The 19,848-nt window shown below is 46.3% G+C and overlaps 2 protein-coding genes across 3 annotated transcripts in view; both read right to left on the bottom strand.

Moving 5' to 3' along the window:
- Nucleotides 1-17,244, bottom strand: part of LOC308563104 (urea transporter 2) — a 29,806-nt gene extending 12,562 nt beyond the window's left edge. The window contains exons 1-2 of one of the 2 annotated variants that reach the window (XM_081149834.1): nucleotides 17,206-17,244; nucleotides 1,503-1,625 (exon numbers count right to left, since the gene is read on the bottom strand). The gene's annotated coding sequence lies outside the window, so the exon portion shown is untranslated. Of the gene's footprint in view, nucleotides 1-1,502; nucleotides 1,626-7,981; nucleotides 8,762-17,205 lie in introns of those variants that run through there. The other variant, XM_081149833.1, reaches the window with a different exon arrangement.
- LOC308563103 (urea transporter 2-like) overlaps nucleotides 10,203-19,848 on the bottom strand; it is a 65,240-nt gene continuing 55,594 nt past the window's right edge. The window contains exons 8-10 of the mRNA XM_081149832.1: nucleotides 19,633-19,767; nucleotides 17,873-17,922; nucleotides 10,203-17,380 (exon numbers count right to left, since the gene is read on the bottom strand). Of these exons, the coding sequence (XP_081005958.1) occupies nucleotides 17,198-17,380; nucleotides 17,873-17,922; nucleotides 19,633-19,767 (368 nt within the window). The 3' untranslated portion in view covers nucleotides 10,203-17,197. The remainder of the gene's footprint in view (nucleotides 17,381-17,872; nucleotides 17,923-19,632; nucleotides 19,768-19,848) is intronic.

A 19,848-nucleotide genomic window follows, 5' to 3' on the forward strand; every position in this document is an offset into this window, starting at 1 on the left:
CTTTGGCATGCCCTCATAATTCTAGAAAACTTGTAAAGTAGCTCTAAAGATATTTTTCATTATTACTGGATAATTTATTTTTAAAGATGACCAGTTTCAGTAGGGTTTTATACATTGTAAAAGAAGCTATTTCAGTCTTGATGCTCTGGTTCCCTCTTGTGGTCAAGTATGAGAATGGCAGGCTGGGCTCTGAATGCAGGTCTTTTCAGACTGAATAGGCAGGATGTGTTCATGAGTCTTTAGAGGCCCTAAGCACTAGAAGGAATGCGTCCAAGCACTGTGTTCCCACTCTGGAAGGAGCAGGGTCTGCAAATACCACTGTGGTTGGGAAGGTACACTGTGTAAGAGAAACAAATGAATGTTTGGAAGCTTAGGAAGGAAGAGTTAGGAAGCAAAGAGGATTCCTCTAGACTTTGAGGCCAGTGTGTGGGATATCCCCACAGACCCACTGCTTCTCTCGGAAGCTCCTGCTACCTGCCAGCTCTTCAGCAATTGCGATCAAGCTCTACCTCCCAGGCTCCTTTGCACAGGCTCTCTGCTAGGCCCTTCCCCACCCCAGCCCCGAACCAAATCAGGGCTCCTGACAAATACAAACTCCTGGGCTAGAGGGGCTCTTCACCTTGTGTGATGTTTTCCATAGCACTAGGCCCATTTCTCTGGGTTGACTACTTTGAGTGTGAAAGGAGGAGCCTCAGATGACCTGGAGCAAGAAAGTCACTTCTGGGGAGCATGTGATGTAAAAAGGACAGTGACCTGGGAATTGGTTTTATCCCTCGCAGTGTCCCTGGCCAACTGGGTGACTCCAGGCAAGTTGGCTCTCCTCTCTGGGGTTTGGGGGGCAGAATGAGATTGTCTCTCTGCCCTGACTCTTCACAAGGTTGCTCCAACCTTGCAAAGGGCTGAGGAGACCCTCCAACAGCGCCCTCCCCACCCCCGGCTCTTTCCTCTCGGCCACAACATGTCTGCAGCTTCTAAAGCCAAGGTTTCTGACTCCCACTGGCTCAGCTCTGGTTGCCCTCTGGACCCCGACTTGGCCTTGGGGAGCCTCCTCCCCTCCATGCCTCTCTACCTGCTCCCTCGTCCTTACCTTCCTCACCACCGCGGTACTGAGAACTTTTCACCCCCAGCTCCTAGACCAGTGGTCTGTGACGTGGCAGCAAACAGAATCTCGTGGAGAGCTTTTAAAGATCCATAAGCCCGCCCAGGTTGCTCCCCAGCAGAATTAAATTGGAGCCTTCCAGGATGGATGCAGGTGACTCCAATGTGCAGCCAAGTTTGAGACCTCCTGGCCTTGACCTACAGAGCCCACTGCCTGTTTAGTCTCCCACCCAGGGAGAGTGTAGACACTGGGACCTTTGACTGGGGTCAGAAGTCGGCTGTGGTAAGAACAAGCCTGACCCTCATGGTTCTCCCCACCACCCTGTGAAGCAGGTGCTGCCATTGCACCCATTTTACAGATGAGTAAATCAAGGGCCTGGGAGCGAGGGGGAGGAAGTGCACACCTTTGCTCCTCCTGCGAATGGATGACCACTCGATATGGAACACACTCCGGGGCTTGGGGAGCACGGCCTCCGAGCCCTCCTCCGCCTTGGGGCTCGTCGTGACGGGCTGCTCCCCACCGCCACCTAGCCAGGGGCAAAACGAGACAGGTCAGTGGCCCACCCCGGTCGGCAACCCTGTGAGAGCCAAGCAGAGAGTGCGGGGAAATTCACATGCAGGAGCTGGAAAGGAAAGAGCGGCGTGGCCTGAAGCTGCACAGGGACTGCATCAGTATCTGCGGAACATCCAGCTTCTTCATTCCTCCGTGAAAGCGTCCGCTCCTTTCCCCACAGAAAACGGACCACAGACACGTACCGGTGCCGAGAGACGAGCCAGTCTGCATGTTTCTACAGCAAGGAACTGCCCTAAGACTCGCTGAGCCAGCCCCTGGGCTGGCCTGGGTGCTGGGCCCTAAGCCAGCGCATGGCTCCCCTCTGTGGCCGGGAGTCTGTGGGGGGCGCCCCTCAAGGCTGGCTGTGCATTAGAATCACGTGGGTGCTTTAGAAATGCCTGAACCTGATCCCAGACCAATTTAAAAAATTAAAGTTTTTAAATGCTCATAGCGTTTAAAAGATGGCTGTAATGGGCAACTGGGGTTGAGAACCACTGAGCTAGGTTCTTGCTACTCCAAGTGTGCTCCCTGGACCAGTGGCATCTGGGAGCATGTTAGAAATGCCGCATCTCAGGTTCCACCCAGACGGATGGAATCAGAATCGGATTTCAACCAGGTTCCCTCAGGGACTTCCGTGCACATTAAAGCACGATGAACACCAGTCTATGGGGCAGTAGAGTCCTGAATTGGTGACCAGCTACAAGAAACCCTCTGCTGTGGCTTATTATTTTAAATTTGCACACATGGGGAGAGCAGAGTACAAATGCCATATGGGACGGGATCTCTCAGAGCACGTGGTCTGAGACCTGAAAGCCTCACACTGCCTTAGTGGCAGGTTGAAATGCATGTTCCTGTGCCCACAGGGCCATTAGTTGGAGCATTTGTTGGCCACGAGCTGTGCAGTTTTAACAATTCCCGCGTGGGGTTCCAGTGCACGCTATGGTTAGGTGATCTAGCGGTTGCCAGGAAGAGCGGGGACATTCACACCGTTGTTACGTTTGCACACTTTCTAAGTTAACTCACTTGGCTCCTTTAATAGTACCTTCTAAACGGATGGAGTAGGCAGTGTTAGCTGCAAAAGATGGGAAAGGAAGGCTCTGAATAATTTCTGAAGCAGCCCCCACACAGTGAGCCATGCGGCTCTCAACTTTCAACCCTTTTCTCTCCATCTTTGCTGCCCAGAGTCTGGTTCATGGACCAGCTTCCCGGATGTCAAAGCAGCTCCCAGGATCTGTTTTCTAACGAGGTTCCCCAGCTGACGTGTGTGCACATCCAAGTTTGAAAGCCCTGGTCTAGATCACACTGCTCACCTAGAAACGACTTCAGAAAGCTCAGAGCACATCACGGCCAACAACCAGAGAGGGTGCGGGGCATGTATTAGCAAGGACAGGGGTCTGTCTGCACTCTCAGGCTGCAGGGCAAACATGTGGCCATCTCCCTTCCCTCTAGGCTTAGGATGGGGAAGAAGCCCGCGATGCAGCATGCTGTCTGGGGGTCAGCATTGAACCCTAACTCCCGAGGCTGGAGAAGCCCTCTCGATGTGCTTCAGAGACACCTGGAATGCCATCCTGCCCTGGGACACCTCTGCAGACAGGGTTCATGCAGGGGGACACGGACCAAGGAGGGGGATCATCGCATCACCTGACAAAGCGGGACATTTCCCCAAAGCGCCAAGCCCTGTGCAGGCTGCATGGCTGGAAGGGCACCTCTGCCTGCCTGTCTCTCCTGTTCCTCACGTGCTAACTGTCAGCTACCCAGACACACCCTGGGCAGACCGCTGTTTTGATCTGAGCATCACAGACTCGTGGAGTTTCAACATGATACCTTCTAGATCAGAGAAATCAACTCGCTCAAGTGCAGCCAGACACTGCACCCAGGCCCCCGACTTCCAATCCGCTGCTCCATAGATGGCTGCAGGAGGCCTGGCTCACCTTTCATGCCCTGGCTCTGCACGACTCATATTACTTTGAGTTCCAAGAGTTGACATCCCAGTCACAAAAGACAAAAACCAAAGGCATCTCGCTTTCTTTTAAAAACATTTCTTGTCCTTGTTTGGGATGAGTTGGGAGGTGGCACCAAGTATGGTCTGATACGGTGTTGGTCTGGGTCTCTCTCAGGTGGGTGATACTTGACTGCCAGGCTACAGACCACCTAGGGAGGCAGCAGCCCCTCCAGACGGACGGGCCAAGAATTGAGAATGAAAGGTGGGAACAGATGCCATGAAGAAGGTTGGAGATAAAGTAATAAATTTCCTGAGGCTGTGAAAAAACTTAAAGCTAAGGTGACAGCAATTTACTGATACTTTGGGGACCCATAGCTGGGCCCAGGGACTGTGGCCACATCAAGTCCCACCTGGTCGCGTAGAGAGCCGAGGAGGTTGCTCTCTCAGGCCCGCTGTGAGTGTGCTGTGGCACACGGCTTGGGCAGCTCTGTCCTCGATGACCTGCGGGTAAACCTTAGCAGCTGAGTGGCCCCTCGGCATGCCCGCCTGGTGTAGGAACTGCCGCCCTCTCCTACTCTGACAAGCTTTTTAGGTGTCCTGGTGCATGTAGCTTCACACGGGGCCGTTCAGGACCATTTCAGGGGCACGGTCCCTGCCCTCCAGGATTTTTGCCACCCATGTTTGAATAGGCAAGAATCCAATGGTGCTTTCCACCCATTGACTCAGAGAAGGAAAGAACAGTGAAGAGCCACAATGATTTGTTTGGAAACACTTTTTCTGGAGTCCTGTCCCACAGGACTCACGCCCCTACTGACTTCTACTGCACAGAAAACACCAACCATTCAAATAACAGGGATGAAAGAGATTTAGGAGAAGAGCCCACCTGTCAAATACAATTTGGAAGCTCACTGCAATTTCTTTGAGGGGCTCAAAACAACCTCAAACCATCTATGACATCTTTCAGCAGAGGAAAAAAATGATCTAGCTGATCTTATTGAAAGCCAACCTTTTACTCAAACAGGTCCATGCTTGTACACTTTCCACAAGCTGTCTTTCTCAGGTTTTGGACAAGTTTTGCTATCTCCTGGAGGTGGATCGATGCTGTCCTTATATCACTTGCAATGCTCAACATATGGAGCATCTGGAACCTACCATTAAGACCCATTTGTCATCCCTTCCCAGCTCCCTGGGTCTCCTGTTACTCCAGCCTACACATCACAAGGCAATTTCCTTACTACGCCAGCATGACTTTTTTTTGAAGTGACACATTATATATGATTTGATTTTTTTTCTTCCTTCATTTCTATATGGTTACACGTTGGCCACAATTTGGGCATATTTCCTTATGCAGAAGTTGAGCTTTGCACTGTGTGTGTGTGTGTGAGAGAGAGAGAGAGAGAGAGATATGGATGGATACCTGTGGGTGGTAAATGCAATGGTATTTTTTGTGTGAAGTTGTGTTTAGTTGACATTTTTAAAGATCATTCTTTAAGCTAGCAGAGGCCTTGAATGTTAGAATTGAAAACTTTTTTGAGATTATCCACTCCAGCCCTCTCATTTTACAGATGGTGAAACTGAAGCCTAGAAAAACAGAGCGATTTACTGGAATCCACACAAGTGATCATCTCTTGCCTTCCAGTCCAAGACGTATTTCCCTACACCTTCTTTTCTGTTAGGGATTTGTTTTCGGTCTATCAATTCAACCCTGATTTTGGGGGATTCAAGAAAAACCCATGAATCTTCCTGAGCCTTCCTCCTATAGCTGCACTGGGAAGGAGTTGTGAGGGACATGGACAGAGTAAAGGTGGAGGTCAAGTCCATGGGAACACTTGGGGATAAATTATTTGGAAGTCCCAACTTTTAAATTGGCCAATTTTTAAGAAGGTGGGGGTAGAGTCACTGTAATCCTGAGATAAGCGAGATCCCATCCTCATAGTAAATGCTTTAAACTATTTCTCTTCCTCCTCACAGAGCTCACTAGTTGGCCAATGGACTTGTCTAGATTTTGTTTGGTTTTGCTTTGTTTTTGGTGTCTTTGGCTCACCCCACGGAGAAGACATTAATAAGCATAAATGAGTTGGTATCTCATTTAACCTCAAGATACCTTATGATGACTTCATAAATGAGGTTAAAGTACAACAGTCAGAGCAGGCTACCTGTGATTGGGGTAACACCTGTCTGATCTTCCTCCAGAATGACTGTGCACTCTTCTCCCCCTGTTCCAACCCCAGCCCACACCCTCAGAATTGAATGTCTACACTGTCCATGTTCCTGATTTTGATCTCTCCCCTTTCAAACCATTCTCTGCTTCAACCATGGGCCATATCATTATGTCACTCTCTTACTCAATAATCTACATGGCTCCCTATTGCTAAGAGTATAATGCTTGGGCTCCTCTACCTGGCTTTCCAGAGTTTTCACAACATAGCTAACTTCATTGTCCAGCTCTTCCAGTTCCTTCTCAACGCGCACCCTGCCTTGGCACTCTGGCTTCATCACTGGCCCTCTGTTTCCTTCCTGTTCTTGCCTAATTTCTATTGACCCTTCAAGGTCTGATTTATGCTCTACTTCCTCCAATGATGCCATCCTTGACTTATTTGGCCATATGGATCATTCCATTCTTTGGATTCCCATTGCATTTGTAGAAGACTTTAGGCTACATGTTTCAAAGTTAGGGGCAATGTGAAGTTTTATATTTATAGTTACCATGCGCATGAAAAGTTAATAAATCCTTTCCAATCTAATGAAACTACTTGGAATTATCAATCCTTGACCAAGTGACCTGCCAGTCTGGGCACTGACAGAAGGAAACTGAGGTCCAGAGGGAAGTGGCTCACCTGAGGTCACATATCTAGCCAGTTGTGGAGCCAAATTTTGACTTGGTGTTGATGCTTTACTCCTGCACTGTCGGTGTTTTACAGACAATTGGAGCCTTCTCAAATGGTTGAATGGATTTGTGACATTTTTAATTTTAAAAAAGTATGAATTATTTTATATCTCAGAAGGAGAAATAAAAGTTACCAAAATAAAACACAAAAGCCCACATGTGTACCATTACATTTGTGACACCCAATAAAAGGCCAAGGAAAGTTCTGCGCCATTGTACACCAACTTCTACTCTTGTGGCAATATTTCCATACTCCCTTTTCTCACATTCTCCTCTCCACCACTACTTCTATTATCTATGGCAAACAGCTAACTGATCATAAGCGTGTTCCTCGTAAGTTTCAACACAACCTCAGAATTCTTCTTAACACAGTGCTGCAGACAATCAATACCAATTAGTTAGAATTGGCACTTGATAGTAAACGTATTTCCCCTCCTCTAACCTTGAAGAAAGGTGTAGATGCTGTACACGTTCGAGAGCAGGGGTATGTCAAGGCCAGGGTTGACAGCAGGCAGAGGCCTGGCCATGAGCACTTCCAAGTCTCACCGGATAATCTTCCCCCACCCAGCAAGTTCACCAAGGCACATATCCTTTGGTGCCAGTTTTGGAGGAGATCACATACCTTACAGGTTGCCCATTCTTTGATCAGATAACTTCAATATCCTGAGATGTCAATCCTTAAGGCACAGCTATCTCTCTTCCAGAAATATCCACTCAGAATATGTCTATAGTAACCTAAGATGACCATGTAAGAGAGGGGCACCAAGAAGATAGGTGGTGAACCTGGGGTGTTAAGATGTTTGTGGATACTGAGATAGTCTAGTTCTATAGGCACATCTGTGGAAGGGGTTAGAACCTGAGGAGAGAGGTTTAGATGCCTGGACCAGGTTTCATCACCCTAGAAGCAGCAGGTAATGATTCCTGGGAGGAAGGTTTTTGAATCCACCTCATTAACATCCCACAGCTCAACTCAACACAGTGCTGCCCTGGGGACCATACTAATGTCAGAGCTGTGAATTAGAGAGTTGTGGAAAGGATGACAAATAATACGAAGGCTCATCCAGTGGGCAGGTATGGTGGTAAGGGGATTTGAGGGCTGATGGATTCACCTACTTCCAGCACCAGGTGAGCAAGAAGAGCCCAAGGTTGTGAGTTAAGACTCCTGGGCATGTGTCCAGGCTCTTTTATCATTCGGACAGGCCCCTGGACAAGCTGTGGTTTCCTAATCTATAAAGTGAGGGGTTTGAATTACAAAAAAACCCCCAAAAAACAACAAAAAAAGAGCTTTTTCAGTTTGAAGCTTCCAGAATCTAAACTATTTTTAGAGTTCTTAGTAAAGTTTCCTGTCCCAAGACTGGCCTTCCCCCAGATACCACAGATCAACAGAAGAAAGGAACACAAAAAGATCAGCCTTTCTTTTTACTCTTCCTTTGAAAAGTCAGGTGGTCCCGTTGACTACAGGGTCTACATGGCCCATTTCTCTCCCCCCAGGACCTCTTACCTGGGCTCCTTTTGATGTCCTGCACAGGGCTGGAGGAATCTAGACCACTGAGATTTGGAAAGAAGCTTCTTTCTGATTGGGCGGCGTCTCTGGTCCTCAACTCCAGGCGGTGGACTTCTCCCTAAACCCAAACCCCTTCAATTCCTGGAACCCTCCAGCCCATCCTCTTGCTGACTTTCTGTAAATTCCCTTTGCATTTCCTAACCCTATGCCTGGCGCATGCCTTCCAGTTGAGGAAGGGTACCATGGAGGACAAGGGAGAGGAAAGACAGATGCTCTTTCTGCAGCTTGCTCACGCTCTCTCTGGCCTTCTTGACAAAAGATTACTTCCTAAACTCCCCAGGGAATCCTGGCGCCAGCTACCATGGTTCCCTGACCTGGTTTGATCAGGCAGGTTTCCTTTAAAGGGGCAGAGCCGGGGACTATCTAGCAGTAGCTTTCATGTCCTTCAAGCGTTACCATCCAGTTACTCTCATTAGAATTTTCACTCCAGCATTTGCCTTTAAAGCAATCATCTAAGAGTTATCTCCTCGGGGGGCCAATTTGCCTTCCAACCTCAATAAACTCTCTCAATTCCCTGTACAGGCAGGGCACCGGCTGGGCAACAGTGTTCCATAGGCATCTTGATGGAAATTTCTGTATAGCCCAATACCAGACACTGTCTTTCTGGTTCTGTGGAAAAATTCAGGCCTTTCCTCCTTCTGACTTCTACTGACTGGTGTCCTGGAGACTCACCATGGGACCCGCTCAGAGCAAGAAGGGTAAGACCTAACCCCCGCCTCCAGAAAGGATGTTGAGCTCTATATATTAGGGAAGGCGGCCCTCCCAAGTCCCATGAGCCCTGGGGTCTGGAAGGCTGGAGTTTGGGGAGGGGGCCCAATCAAAACACGTTTTGTTTGGCTTTGCGGTGTGATGGGTCAATTATCACCCGCCCCCCCTCCCTCGGGCTTGTGTATCCTCCCCGGCCCGGTCCCCCCACTCCGTGACAAGGTGTGAGGTGGCCTACCCAGGTTCAGAAGCAGAACCGCGCACTGCAGAAATTAGCTACACCTGAGTAGACAAACTGCCCACTGACGTCAAACCCCCCGAACCACCGTGCCAGGTGTTTTGGAACTGCCAAAGAGGGGTCCTGATCACCGAGGCCTTCAAAAGAAGGAAAGCAAACACATTCCAGGGACAGGTGGGAACTGACTGCAGGCCAGTTTCCCGCACAGGGGGCCCTCCCCTGTTGCAAGTTCAGGGTCCATGGCTGTCTACTGACGACACTTTTTCTTGTTCTCCAGCTGGCTGGTCTTTTGGCTCAGCCCTGGGTGCCCTCGTGTGCTGGCCTCTCCTGAGGGCTTCTGAGATTCTTATGGTTCCCTAACTATAGCCCCTAATTATTTGCACCAAAAGTAACAAGGGGATGCTACCCACGCACAACATGTAACCAATTTGAAAAGACAGGAAATGATTATTCCTGAGGAACCGTCCAGGAACCATTCACACGCTGCGCCGTGGGCTAAATGGAACCATGGTGCTGAGCAGTGTGGTCACACACTAGACACAGGGTGGGGCAATCAAGTGCCCTCCTAGAAAGCAGAAGACTAAGATGGAATCTTGTCTCTGACAGGTCCCAGAACTTTCCTTGGCCTTTTACTGGGTGTCACGAATGTAATGATACACAGGTGGGCTTTTGTGTTTTGTTTTGGTAACTTTTGTTCCTCCTTCTGGGGTATGAAATCATTCATAATTTAAAAAAATTAACTAACAACTCCCCAAGAGATCTGTCTGTACCTACAGATTATTTCCTTGAGGCTCAGTTAATCAGAATTCACTTCAGAACTAAGTTTTCAATGCTCACGACTCCCTTCAACTCGACATTTCCACCCAGAGGGAGGAGGCTGCATTGACCGCCAGGGGCTAAGCTTGGAGAAGTCAGATTCTTCAGAGGCATAAACGCCAGCTGAGCCAGAAGTTCTCTGAAGAGCTACTTTCTTTACTTTATCGGTTCCAGCAGCCTGTACACCTGTAGCAGGGGCCTGAGGGCTCCTAATTATCAATTCACGGAGTTTAAGAAGGACATTTCTGGCAGTCTTCTCACCTTTCCCCCTCCCTGGGACATTGGAAAGACAGAAGGATTCCCTATGGATTCATCGTCTATCTTCTCTGAATGGCAAGAGGCAGGAAAAGGCAGGCAAGTAAAAAATAATCTCACATAAAAATGAAGACCTTTAAAGTTGCCAAATGAGACTGAAGTTTATTGAGTAGAAATCATAGTCACCCTGAAACTACCCACTCCTAACTGGTCTTAGGTTATAGTTGTCCCCAGGCCCTTGCAACCTTTATGACCCAAGAAAACACAGACTCTTACAGGAAGCACACACAAAAATGGAAGCCCACGGGTTTGATGTAGCCATAGATATAGGCCAGAAAGACTGAGCATCTTGATGGGCAGATCTTAGAGGCTGACCAGAAGAACCCCCTGAGAGGGGACACTGATCAGGAGAAGGTGAAGTAAAGGCACAGCTGAGTGACATTGGTCCCTCAGCTTGCACGCACGCAAGCAATCATGTTGAAAGTTTTGGTAAACCGACCAGATGACTAACCGGGTAAGCTCTAAGGAAAGCTGTAAAGGCAACAACGGCATATTTTGGGTACATCTGATTTCTATGTTCTTAACTTTTTGCCACCTCAGTGATATCTCCTCCTCATTTCTCTGCAGGGACTCAGGGCCATGGAATCACAGAAACTCAGAGCTGGAAGGGAAAGTCTACAGTGGTTGTTTGGTCTACCCCCACCCAAAGCAAGCATCCCCAGTCATTTCTTCTTTTCTGAAAGCCCAGTACAGTGCCCTCATTATCATCACCGATGAGCCAAGGGGGCCCAGGCCTCATTCACCCAGCTCGGCCTCATCTCAGGGTACCCTTCCTTGCCAAAGGCTCTCTTAAAATGTGCTACCCATTTTTTTTCTTTGTACTCTCCCCTCCTTTTTCATTCAACCTATTCTCAGAAATGATTCCTTCCACCTAAGATGCAAATGACTAATCATGCTAACTGGGGTACCTTCCCAGAACTGTTTATATTTTAACAGGTTCAAAGCCTTCAGCTGAAGGGATGGCTGGGAATGTTTGGGCAGCAGGTAATGGCAAGATAGAAGACAAGAGGAGGATGGGTACAGAAATTTCCCCAGGCCCTTAAAATCATGCTTGATGCTTTTCCTGAACAGAAGGCCAACCCAACCAGATAATTCATTCAAAATAATAAAACTGGTGCTCCTAACTTACGGGGCTCAGGCAATCTGTGGTGTGAGCCTCATTTCCACCTCAGGTGAGACTACTCACCTGCCCAGGCAAATCCCCATAAAATGAATTCCTTGAAGGCAGGGACTGGTCTGATTCTTTCCTGGTTTGTTGTCAAGTAGGGGCTTGAGTAACATATTAATAGCTCCTCACAAAATGTCACCTGCATGAACGAGTGAATGAGGTCAGGCCGCAGGGCAGAGCTTCCAGGGCCTTGACTCATGGCAAGTGTCCTTGAGCTACCAGGACGGGGGCCCACGAATCATGGAGTAAGAGGAATAGGCAGAAGCCTGGGGCCACGAGTTGCCAGAGCTGTGTCTGATTTATGGAGCAAGAGGAGGGAGGTAACAACAAAAGAATAACATACACCCATGGAGATTCAATTTTGGCTCCCATCCCAAAGATAGTGAGAAATGAAAAGTCTGAGTTTTGAACTTAAATATTCAACTAATCTGTTGCATTGAAGAAAAGACAGGTTACTGTTGTGATCTGAATCACTGGTCTGGAAGATTAAATGGAAGAAATATCTCAAGACAGAGCAAAAAGACACACGGTGGACATTGCGAAGGAGACGAACAACTTGGAGCAGAGCTCAAGAGCCAACCGAAGGATGCCAGGTACCCCAGAAACGGCACAAGGGAGGGGGAGGAAGAGGCGAGCGAGACAAGCGGGAGCCGAGCAAGGCTTGAGTTCGCAGCCTCACGGCAGCGCCGATGAAAGACACACGCTTAGGCTTAGCGTCCCCAAATCGCTGCACTCCGAGGGGAAGGCGAAAACCTTACGACCTCATAGAAAGAAAGGACAGGTTGTTTCCAAGAAGGAAAGGATGAGACCCACATCGGATTTCTTATCTGTAACACGTGGCGGCCAGGAAAGGACGACACGGCACCTGCAGAGAGCTGAGGGGCAAGGCCACCGCCCAGGGGCCCATCCCCCTGAAACGCCGCTCACTTCAGAGCAGAGAGAAACGGGGGACATGCGAACAGTCAGAGAGCACGCCGCCTGTATCTTGTCACTTATTATTTGAAGAAATTACTCAAGAAAGGGTCCTAAACAGGTAGTTAATGATTAAGAACAAAGATCACAAACACAGGGGAAGGCAATGAATAGAGAAACAGTGGTAAAAGGTAACGCGCCCAATATACATAAATAGTAAACTCCAAGTGGACAGGGACAGAATTCCTGGGAATGTGTGACACAGGCGTTAAGCAAGGATTCTTGTAATAACAGCGAGGAATACTGCAAGAGAGAACTGAAAATGATAAATGAGCTCAGCAAAATCTAGGGGTGCAAGATATTGGAGAAGTGTGCCAGGGAGGGCCTTGGGTAGGAGGCCAGGGAAAGCAGTATAAAGGTTTCATTCCTCTGGGTGAGGAAGGAGCATTGGCGAAATGGGCTATCTTGTGAGGATAAATATTTGGCATCTTGTTTTTATCTAATAATAGAGAAATATGGTTTTGATTATGAGCACTGAGAAAGGAGCAGCAACTTCTAATGGGATGGAAAGAAATAGCAGACCTTCCAAATGAACAAAAGAAAGGAAGAGATAGTAAGTAACATAATCCAATGTGCCAAATGAGAAAAGTAAGAAAAACAAAAGCAGTAACAAAAATAAATAGTAAAAAATAAAGTGGAAGAAATAAAACAAGCATATTGATTGTTACACTAAATATGAAGAGGTTGAATTATCCTATTAAATTGCATAAACACTAAGATTAGGTTAAATACAAAACACTGCTCGGTTATTTTTAAGAAATATAGTTAAAAGAAAATGATAAAGTTAAAAGAAAATGATAAAGTTAAAAGGAAATAAAAATGGTTAAAACAAAGGTATAAGAAGACATAAGAAAGAAAGTAGGTGTGGCAACATCAATGTGGGATGAGCTGAAATGAGGTTAAAAGCCCTAATGGGCAGTTGTAATAGTAAAAAATAAAATCTGTGAAGAATTAATGATAGTCAATAGGCACCAAACAATGTACCTGCTACATACATGAGACAAGGGTTTTAGAAATACAAAAGAGTTTAATAAGCTATACAATTATAGTTGAATTTTAATAAACTCTTTTAATAATTCAGGTCCCATGGACAAAAAATAAGCACATAGAATTGAATGATGCAATTAATAAATCAATTTAATGTCTTTCTTTCAAATAAAAATTTGCATTTTATATGTCCAAAATCAATCAAGTAATTGGCTACGAAGAAAAATTCATAAAATTTTAAAATAGAGATTTTACAAGTCATATTCTCTGCTTATAATCCAATAAAACTTGATTATATTTAAAAGTATCAAAAGATCCTAAATGCTGGAAATTAAGAAACACATTCTTAAGTAATCCTTGGATCAAAGAGAAATCAAAACTAAAATTACAAGCTATTTAAAAACTGATAAAAGTAGAATATTTTACCCCAAAACCTACAGTACACAGCTAAAGGTGTAGTCAGGGGGAAATGAATAACCTTAAACGCCTTTGTTGTTAAAGAAAAAAGATCTCAAATGAAGAAACTTTATATCAATTTTAAAACATTTGTTAAAAACGAACATTTAGATAAACCACGAGAACATAGGAAAAAAAATCAATAAAATAGAAAACAAACCACAACAAGTAGAAATGACAATGCCAAACTGCTTCTTTGACAAAGCCAATAAAATGGATGAATCTCTCACAAACCTGATTAAGGAAAAGAGAGAGCAAAATTACATAAGATTAGAAATTACAAAGGAGAGAAAGCAGAGCTATAGGAGAGACTGAATTATTGTGAGAACATTATGAGTAACTCTATGGCATCAACATTTTAAAACTAAAGAGAATGGATTATTTCCTAGAAAACAAACTCTCAAGTTTGACCACAAAGAAGTAGAAAACTTGACTATGTCAATGATCATAGAAGTGATTGGAAAGATGATTTGAGATCAATGATTTAAAAATGCAGGAGGACAACACTGTTCTACACAGACAGTAGAACTTTTAGTGTAGAAGAGATGAAAATGCCAGGGGGAGATGGTGAGTCCAGAGGGAGAGGAGATGAGATTTGGGGAGGAGACAGTGGAAAGGGGTGTGCATGATTGAAAAAGAGTGTTTAAGACAGTGTTTCCTCTAAAGCCCCTTCTCCCCAGTCCTAAACGTATCTTCCTTCTCTCTTTAATGACTGCTTATTAATGTTCAGCCACAAGTGATTATGTTTAGCTATAATTTACACAACTGAGAGCTACCGTTGGTAGTTTGGGGTGACAATGGACAATATCCGGAGGCCTGCTCCCTTGCAACCTCCTGTTGATGGTGAGAATCTGTAAGTTTAGGGCTCCTGCCTCTACTCATTCAGGGTGTCAGTGAGATGGGGAAGTGCTGGTGAAGGCGGAACAAGGTCACTCAGGGTACTCTCCTGTCCTCTGAGACTATTTGAGCTACTTCAGAGGACATCTGGGCGTCTGTCCATGGCCTGTGGACAAGGTGACCTGCACTGGGCATACTTCTCAGAGGGATGGGGATTTTCACTCTGTCCCACCCTTGCCCACACCCAGGACAGAGAGATGTAGCATCTGCCCACCGCCTGTCTTAATGAGATTTGTTCTGTCTCCAGGAGGACCTTGTTTAACCACATTCGGGAAATGCCATCAATTTCCTGCGTCTTTGCCCCAAAAGTGTTTTAAAAAAAAATTTCATCACTTTTGTCTGACTTCTCTTGGCAAAGAGATGCAGTGATTAACTTAGGCATTTAAGCATTTCCTATCTCAAACTAGTAGATAATTTGTTTCTCTATTTTTGCATAAGTATCTGGCCATCTTGCTCATGGTGTTTTATAGAATTTCTGGAGACCTGTGTTTTTTCCAGACTTGGTGGGCATATTTTTCCCTTTTCTGACTGACTTAACTTTTAATCCTTTGTCTTTAAATGAGTTTGGCAGCTTGAAAGACAGTTAACTTTTCATTCCTGGAGGGGCGGTTTAAAGTGGGAACTTGGGAGGGGAAAAACCCCCAAAACCCAGATCCCTGTGACCAAAGTGGCATCTTGTAAATGTCACACTAGGAAGTGGGTGGGAAGAGAAGGGAGGGGAACAGATAATGTTGCCCAAGTGAGCAGAAAGAATTTTCTTATCCACTAGTTTTTCTCTCCTAGGAATCTAGTAAAAGACAGTTCCCATCCAATTCAGTTCTTGGGTGGAGCGTCTCCAGGGCTGAATGGAGAGGAGGGGTGATTTCCTAGAGCAATGATTAGGTTATCTCTGGTTCTGCTATGTCTTGTTAGAATACCTTGGGGTCTCCATTCCATTGTGGGTAATTGAGCCCCGACTGGAAGCCTGGCTGGCAACTGAAGCCCCCATGCTTCCTATAGAGGATCATGCATCACAGGATGGGGGACCACCTGGCTTCCACACTCCCTTCCAACCCTGAGATTCTATGAGCCTCCCTGCTCTTGCTGCTGGAAACTCCTGGGCTTCTGAAGAGTCACATTTTTTTCTTTCTTGCGTGGTGGTGAGTCAGTGGCCAGGGGGAAACAGAGCGAGGAGGTGGGGGATGGAGAGTCTTAGGAGTGGTTCCAGACATTAGTGTGGCAGGGGGAATGGTTTGAAACTGCACCCGCTAGTGCGCATCACTGGGTCTGTCATCTCTGAGAGCTCAGGGCACATCTTCCGGAGTCTGGTCATGCTAATCTCATTTTCTTATGTCCGCTCCACTTCCGAAGAATCTTCACACTGTCAGTCAGCAGGTAAATGTCTGTAATATAGAACTAGTGGTGTCCTTGGGCCTGCCCACTGCTCATCAACTCCTAACCATTGCTAATGTTGATTATGTGTATCAGGCACTGGCAAACTATTGCTTTACTCCAAATCCAGCTTGCTGCCTGTTTAATGAAGGCTTATGGGGACACAACCACACTCATTCATTTATATACCATCTAAGGCTAATTTTTGCTAAAATGACAGAGTTGAGTATTTGCAAAAGAGACTGTATGGCCTTCAGAGCTGAAAATATTTACTATTTGACCCTTTCCAGAAAAAGTTTGTTAATTTCTGATCTGTATATAACTAAAGACTGAATGCAAGCTAAAGACTATATTAATTGATAAGTCAAATTATAAAATTCATGGATAACTGTTTGTTCTTCTAGAGTCAAGATTAACCATTTAAGTATCATAGATCTCACAGAGCCTCCAATATCCACAGGCAAATATGAAAATGGAATAAATTTCCCTAGCTATTCACAAATGAGCTCAGGTATTTTCCTCAACTGAAATTTGTACCCAAAGTTGCTGGCTTGAGCTACGCTGAGAAATGCTTATCCTTCAGAATAAAAGTCACATATAGGATTCTAATTAATTAATTCCTCCCTGCTGTGGAATATCATCTTGCCCTTTACTCTGACTACTAAATGTTCGAGACTCCATGTTTAGACACTGCCATTGCCTAGTTGTCCCTATTTGGACTTTAAAACTTTATCAGTGTGAAATTCCTCTTTTGTGTAAAGCTACATGTGCCCATCAGCCACTAGCACTGTGCACTATGGTGCCTTCAATTCTTTGCAAGTGTCCCCTGAAATTTCACCCACTCTGTGTCTGCCTAGGAACCATTCAGCAAGTTCAATTTTATAGCATCTATTATTTAGTTAAACATGCCAACGAGATTATCTCTTAATCACCTTCCCAAAAGACTAAATACAAAGAATGTTCTTGGTTTAAGTTGATGACACTTAAAACACAAGCCTTGCTTCTAACTCCAGTAAGCTCAGTATTCTAATGTCACACAATGTATAGTTATGGCAATTTGGATAGGGAGAGAAAACCGGCACCAGAAAGAGAGTTATAGGTGTGTTTGATTCCACACAGGTGCAAGGAGAGGCACAGAAAGCGGGTGCTGCTGCTGATGGACCTAGAATTGAGACCACAGGGAGCAGACACAAGGTCCAGGCAAAGAGCATTTCTGCCTAGAACTTGGCTAGTCACCACTGGGGGACTTCTCCTCTTCAGTGTTTTTCAATGTCAAGTAGTAGATTCGGTTGGCCTCTGGGTAGGTGACTTTGCTGAGGGGCAGCTTGTAGATGGCTGGGTTGTTGGTTGTCAGGAGCATGAAGATGAGGGTGGTGAGGCAGAAGGCCCAGGTGCCTGGTGGCACGCCAACCTGGAAGCAAAAGCACTGGGGTCTGAAAATGCTCCTGGGCTCCAAGGACTCAGAGAAAAGGATGTGGTTGGGGTTGAAGGTGGGAACCCTTCCTTAGTGACAGCACTGATATCTGGAATCGTAAGGACAGAGGAGCTGGTCTAGGAATTTGAGGTGTTGTCACCTTTAGACACAACTAAAATTTTTTAATGATGGAACCTGAAAATTGGCCTAGGAATGGATGACCTCCAACAGCCAGCCAAACACAAGTACTTCTATCTGTGCATCTTTTTTCACTTCTGGTTGCATATCACACACACTCACCATGCACACTTCAGAGGCACATGTACCCAATTGCCAGTCCTTCTCTGGACAAACCCTGGATAAACCTTGCCAAAGGCGTTGTGCAGAGTATCAGCTACCTTAACCCACTCAGGATTCTTTCACAAGACTCCAAGCGTCCTGAAGCCCTGGCTAGGGGAGGGCACAGTGCTCAGGAGAGTCCAAACTTACCACTGCCATTATGTTGGAGAGGGCTGCTCCCATGTATGCACAGAACAGGGCTGTGGAAGAGCAAAGATCGTCGAGTCAGCTCCAAGGGCCCACCCGCAACCCTCCCCAAGAGCAGGGATCCCAGCCTGTCTCCAGCAGCCTCATCTTGACATGAGGCCCACCTCCCACCAGACTACGCATTCTCTGAGGGCAGAGAGTAAAGCTTACGTATCCCTTTATCTCCTCCCACTTCCCTGGTGGCCTTGTATAGAGTCAGGGGTTGTTAAGCATCTTTTGCTTGTCCACACTGACCTTGAAGATGGTCTAACACAAGCTGGATGACTGGATGATTGATTACCTGTCTGGGGAGTGAGTGGTCAGACTAAAAGTACAAGAGCTCCAGATAAGGCCCCTCTTGTCCAAGGTTCTGAGCTACCATGATGCTATTGGACCTTCACTAAGTCCCATTAGAGCTGGACTTTATTGGTTTATGAGTCCATCCCTCGGAGCCAGGCATCTGGGTTCAACAGCAGGATGTGTGTTCCCAGGACACTTAGGGGAGCTCTGCCATACCCCTGGTGCCTGTGGACAAGCTCCTTCTGCCTCTGCCCCTTTGCTCTCTTTGTTTCTCTGTCCAGGACACCTTCTCTTCTCTCTGCCTATCCAAATACCACCCTGGAAGTGTTGAGATGAACCTCAGCCTCCCTCTGAAGCCTTCCCAGAAGGTTCTAGCCACAGGAATCTGCCACTTCTCTGAAGACCAAAGGCAGTTCCAGTCTGAACCTCAAAATACCTGATGCTTTTCACTTAACAATATTTACTGAACTCACTGTCTCCATGTCCACCCTTGTGCTGGCTCCTGAGGCGGATACAAGGGACATGGAACTCACTTAGCCTTTTCACACTGAGGTGTGAGAAAACAAGAGAAAAGCTCTTTTGGATGCTGTTCTTCCTTTTACCTGTCTCTAATTTTGCTTATTAAAATCCTGCTGTTTTCAGAGAATGTAAGCAAACCAGGGCAGGAAGGCTGGTGGAAAGATGGGACTGGGGTTTGAATCCTATTTCTGCCGTTAATTGTCGAGTTCTAGCCTCCTTAAGCCTTCTGAGTCTCATTTCTTCATGTGTAAAATGGGTTGACAATCTATTGCTGGTAGTGATCCCAGGATTAAGTGAGTTCATATGTTTATATAGCACAGAGCGTGGTGCTGGGTGCAGATATAATAAAGATTGTGACCAATTTCTCTTTGGCACAGCATTCTCTCTCTACTCTATGGAATTCAAGCTTCCACAGAGCTATGTTATATTTTTCTCAGATCTCAGTGCTCCCAGGTACACCATTTCACTAGATTTTCCCAACATCACTAGATTTTCTTTTAAACATCACAACTTTAATAATTGTGCAATGAGTTCTCTTCTGCTAGACTATGTTTTTATGAGGATGTGGACACGACTGTGTTTTCCATGTCTTGCCTAGGGCTGGGCACCTAGTGGTGCCCTACAAATCGTTGTTGAATGAAGAGTCACTGAGATCAAGAATGCTGCACATGAGGAAATTCACGTGTGATTTCCTTGTGAACTTTCAAGCGCTGTGTAAATATAATAGCAGTTATAGTGAGGAGGAACCTCAAGTCCCCCAGCTGTGAAAGACCCAAGCCACTGCTCCTTCTATCACTGTTGCTCACTTCTTAGTAGTGGTCACATGGGTTTCACATCACCAAGGGTGGGGTGGGGGAGGGAGGAATAACAGAGTGACTTAGTTGTCAGCTTTCCCAAATACCCACCACAGACGAGGGCCAGCACGTGGGTCTGCCAGGTGAGGGCGTAGAACATGCCCCCGATGGCGATGCAGGCAAGGACGCAGTTGTAACTCCAGAGGCCCATATAGATCATCTCGAAGGGTGTAGCCACGGTCAGGGCTGTGGGACAAAGTGTGGTGTTTCTGGCTGGCTCTGGGTCACAGCACAAAGGCCACCCTGTGGCTGGTGCTGGGACTCAGG

The sequence above is a fragment of the Miniopterus schreibersii genome, assembly GCF_964146895.1.
Source record: "Miniopterus schreibersii genome assembly, chromosome: 10".
Classification (NCBI taxonomy): Eukaryota; Metazoa; Chordata; class Mammalia; order Chiroptera; family Miniopteridae; genus Miniopterus; species Miniopterus schreibersii.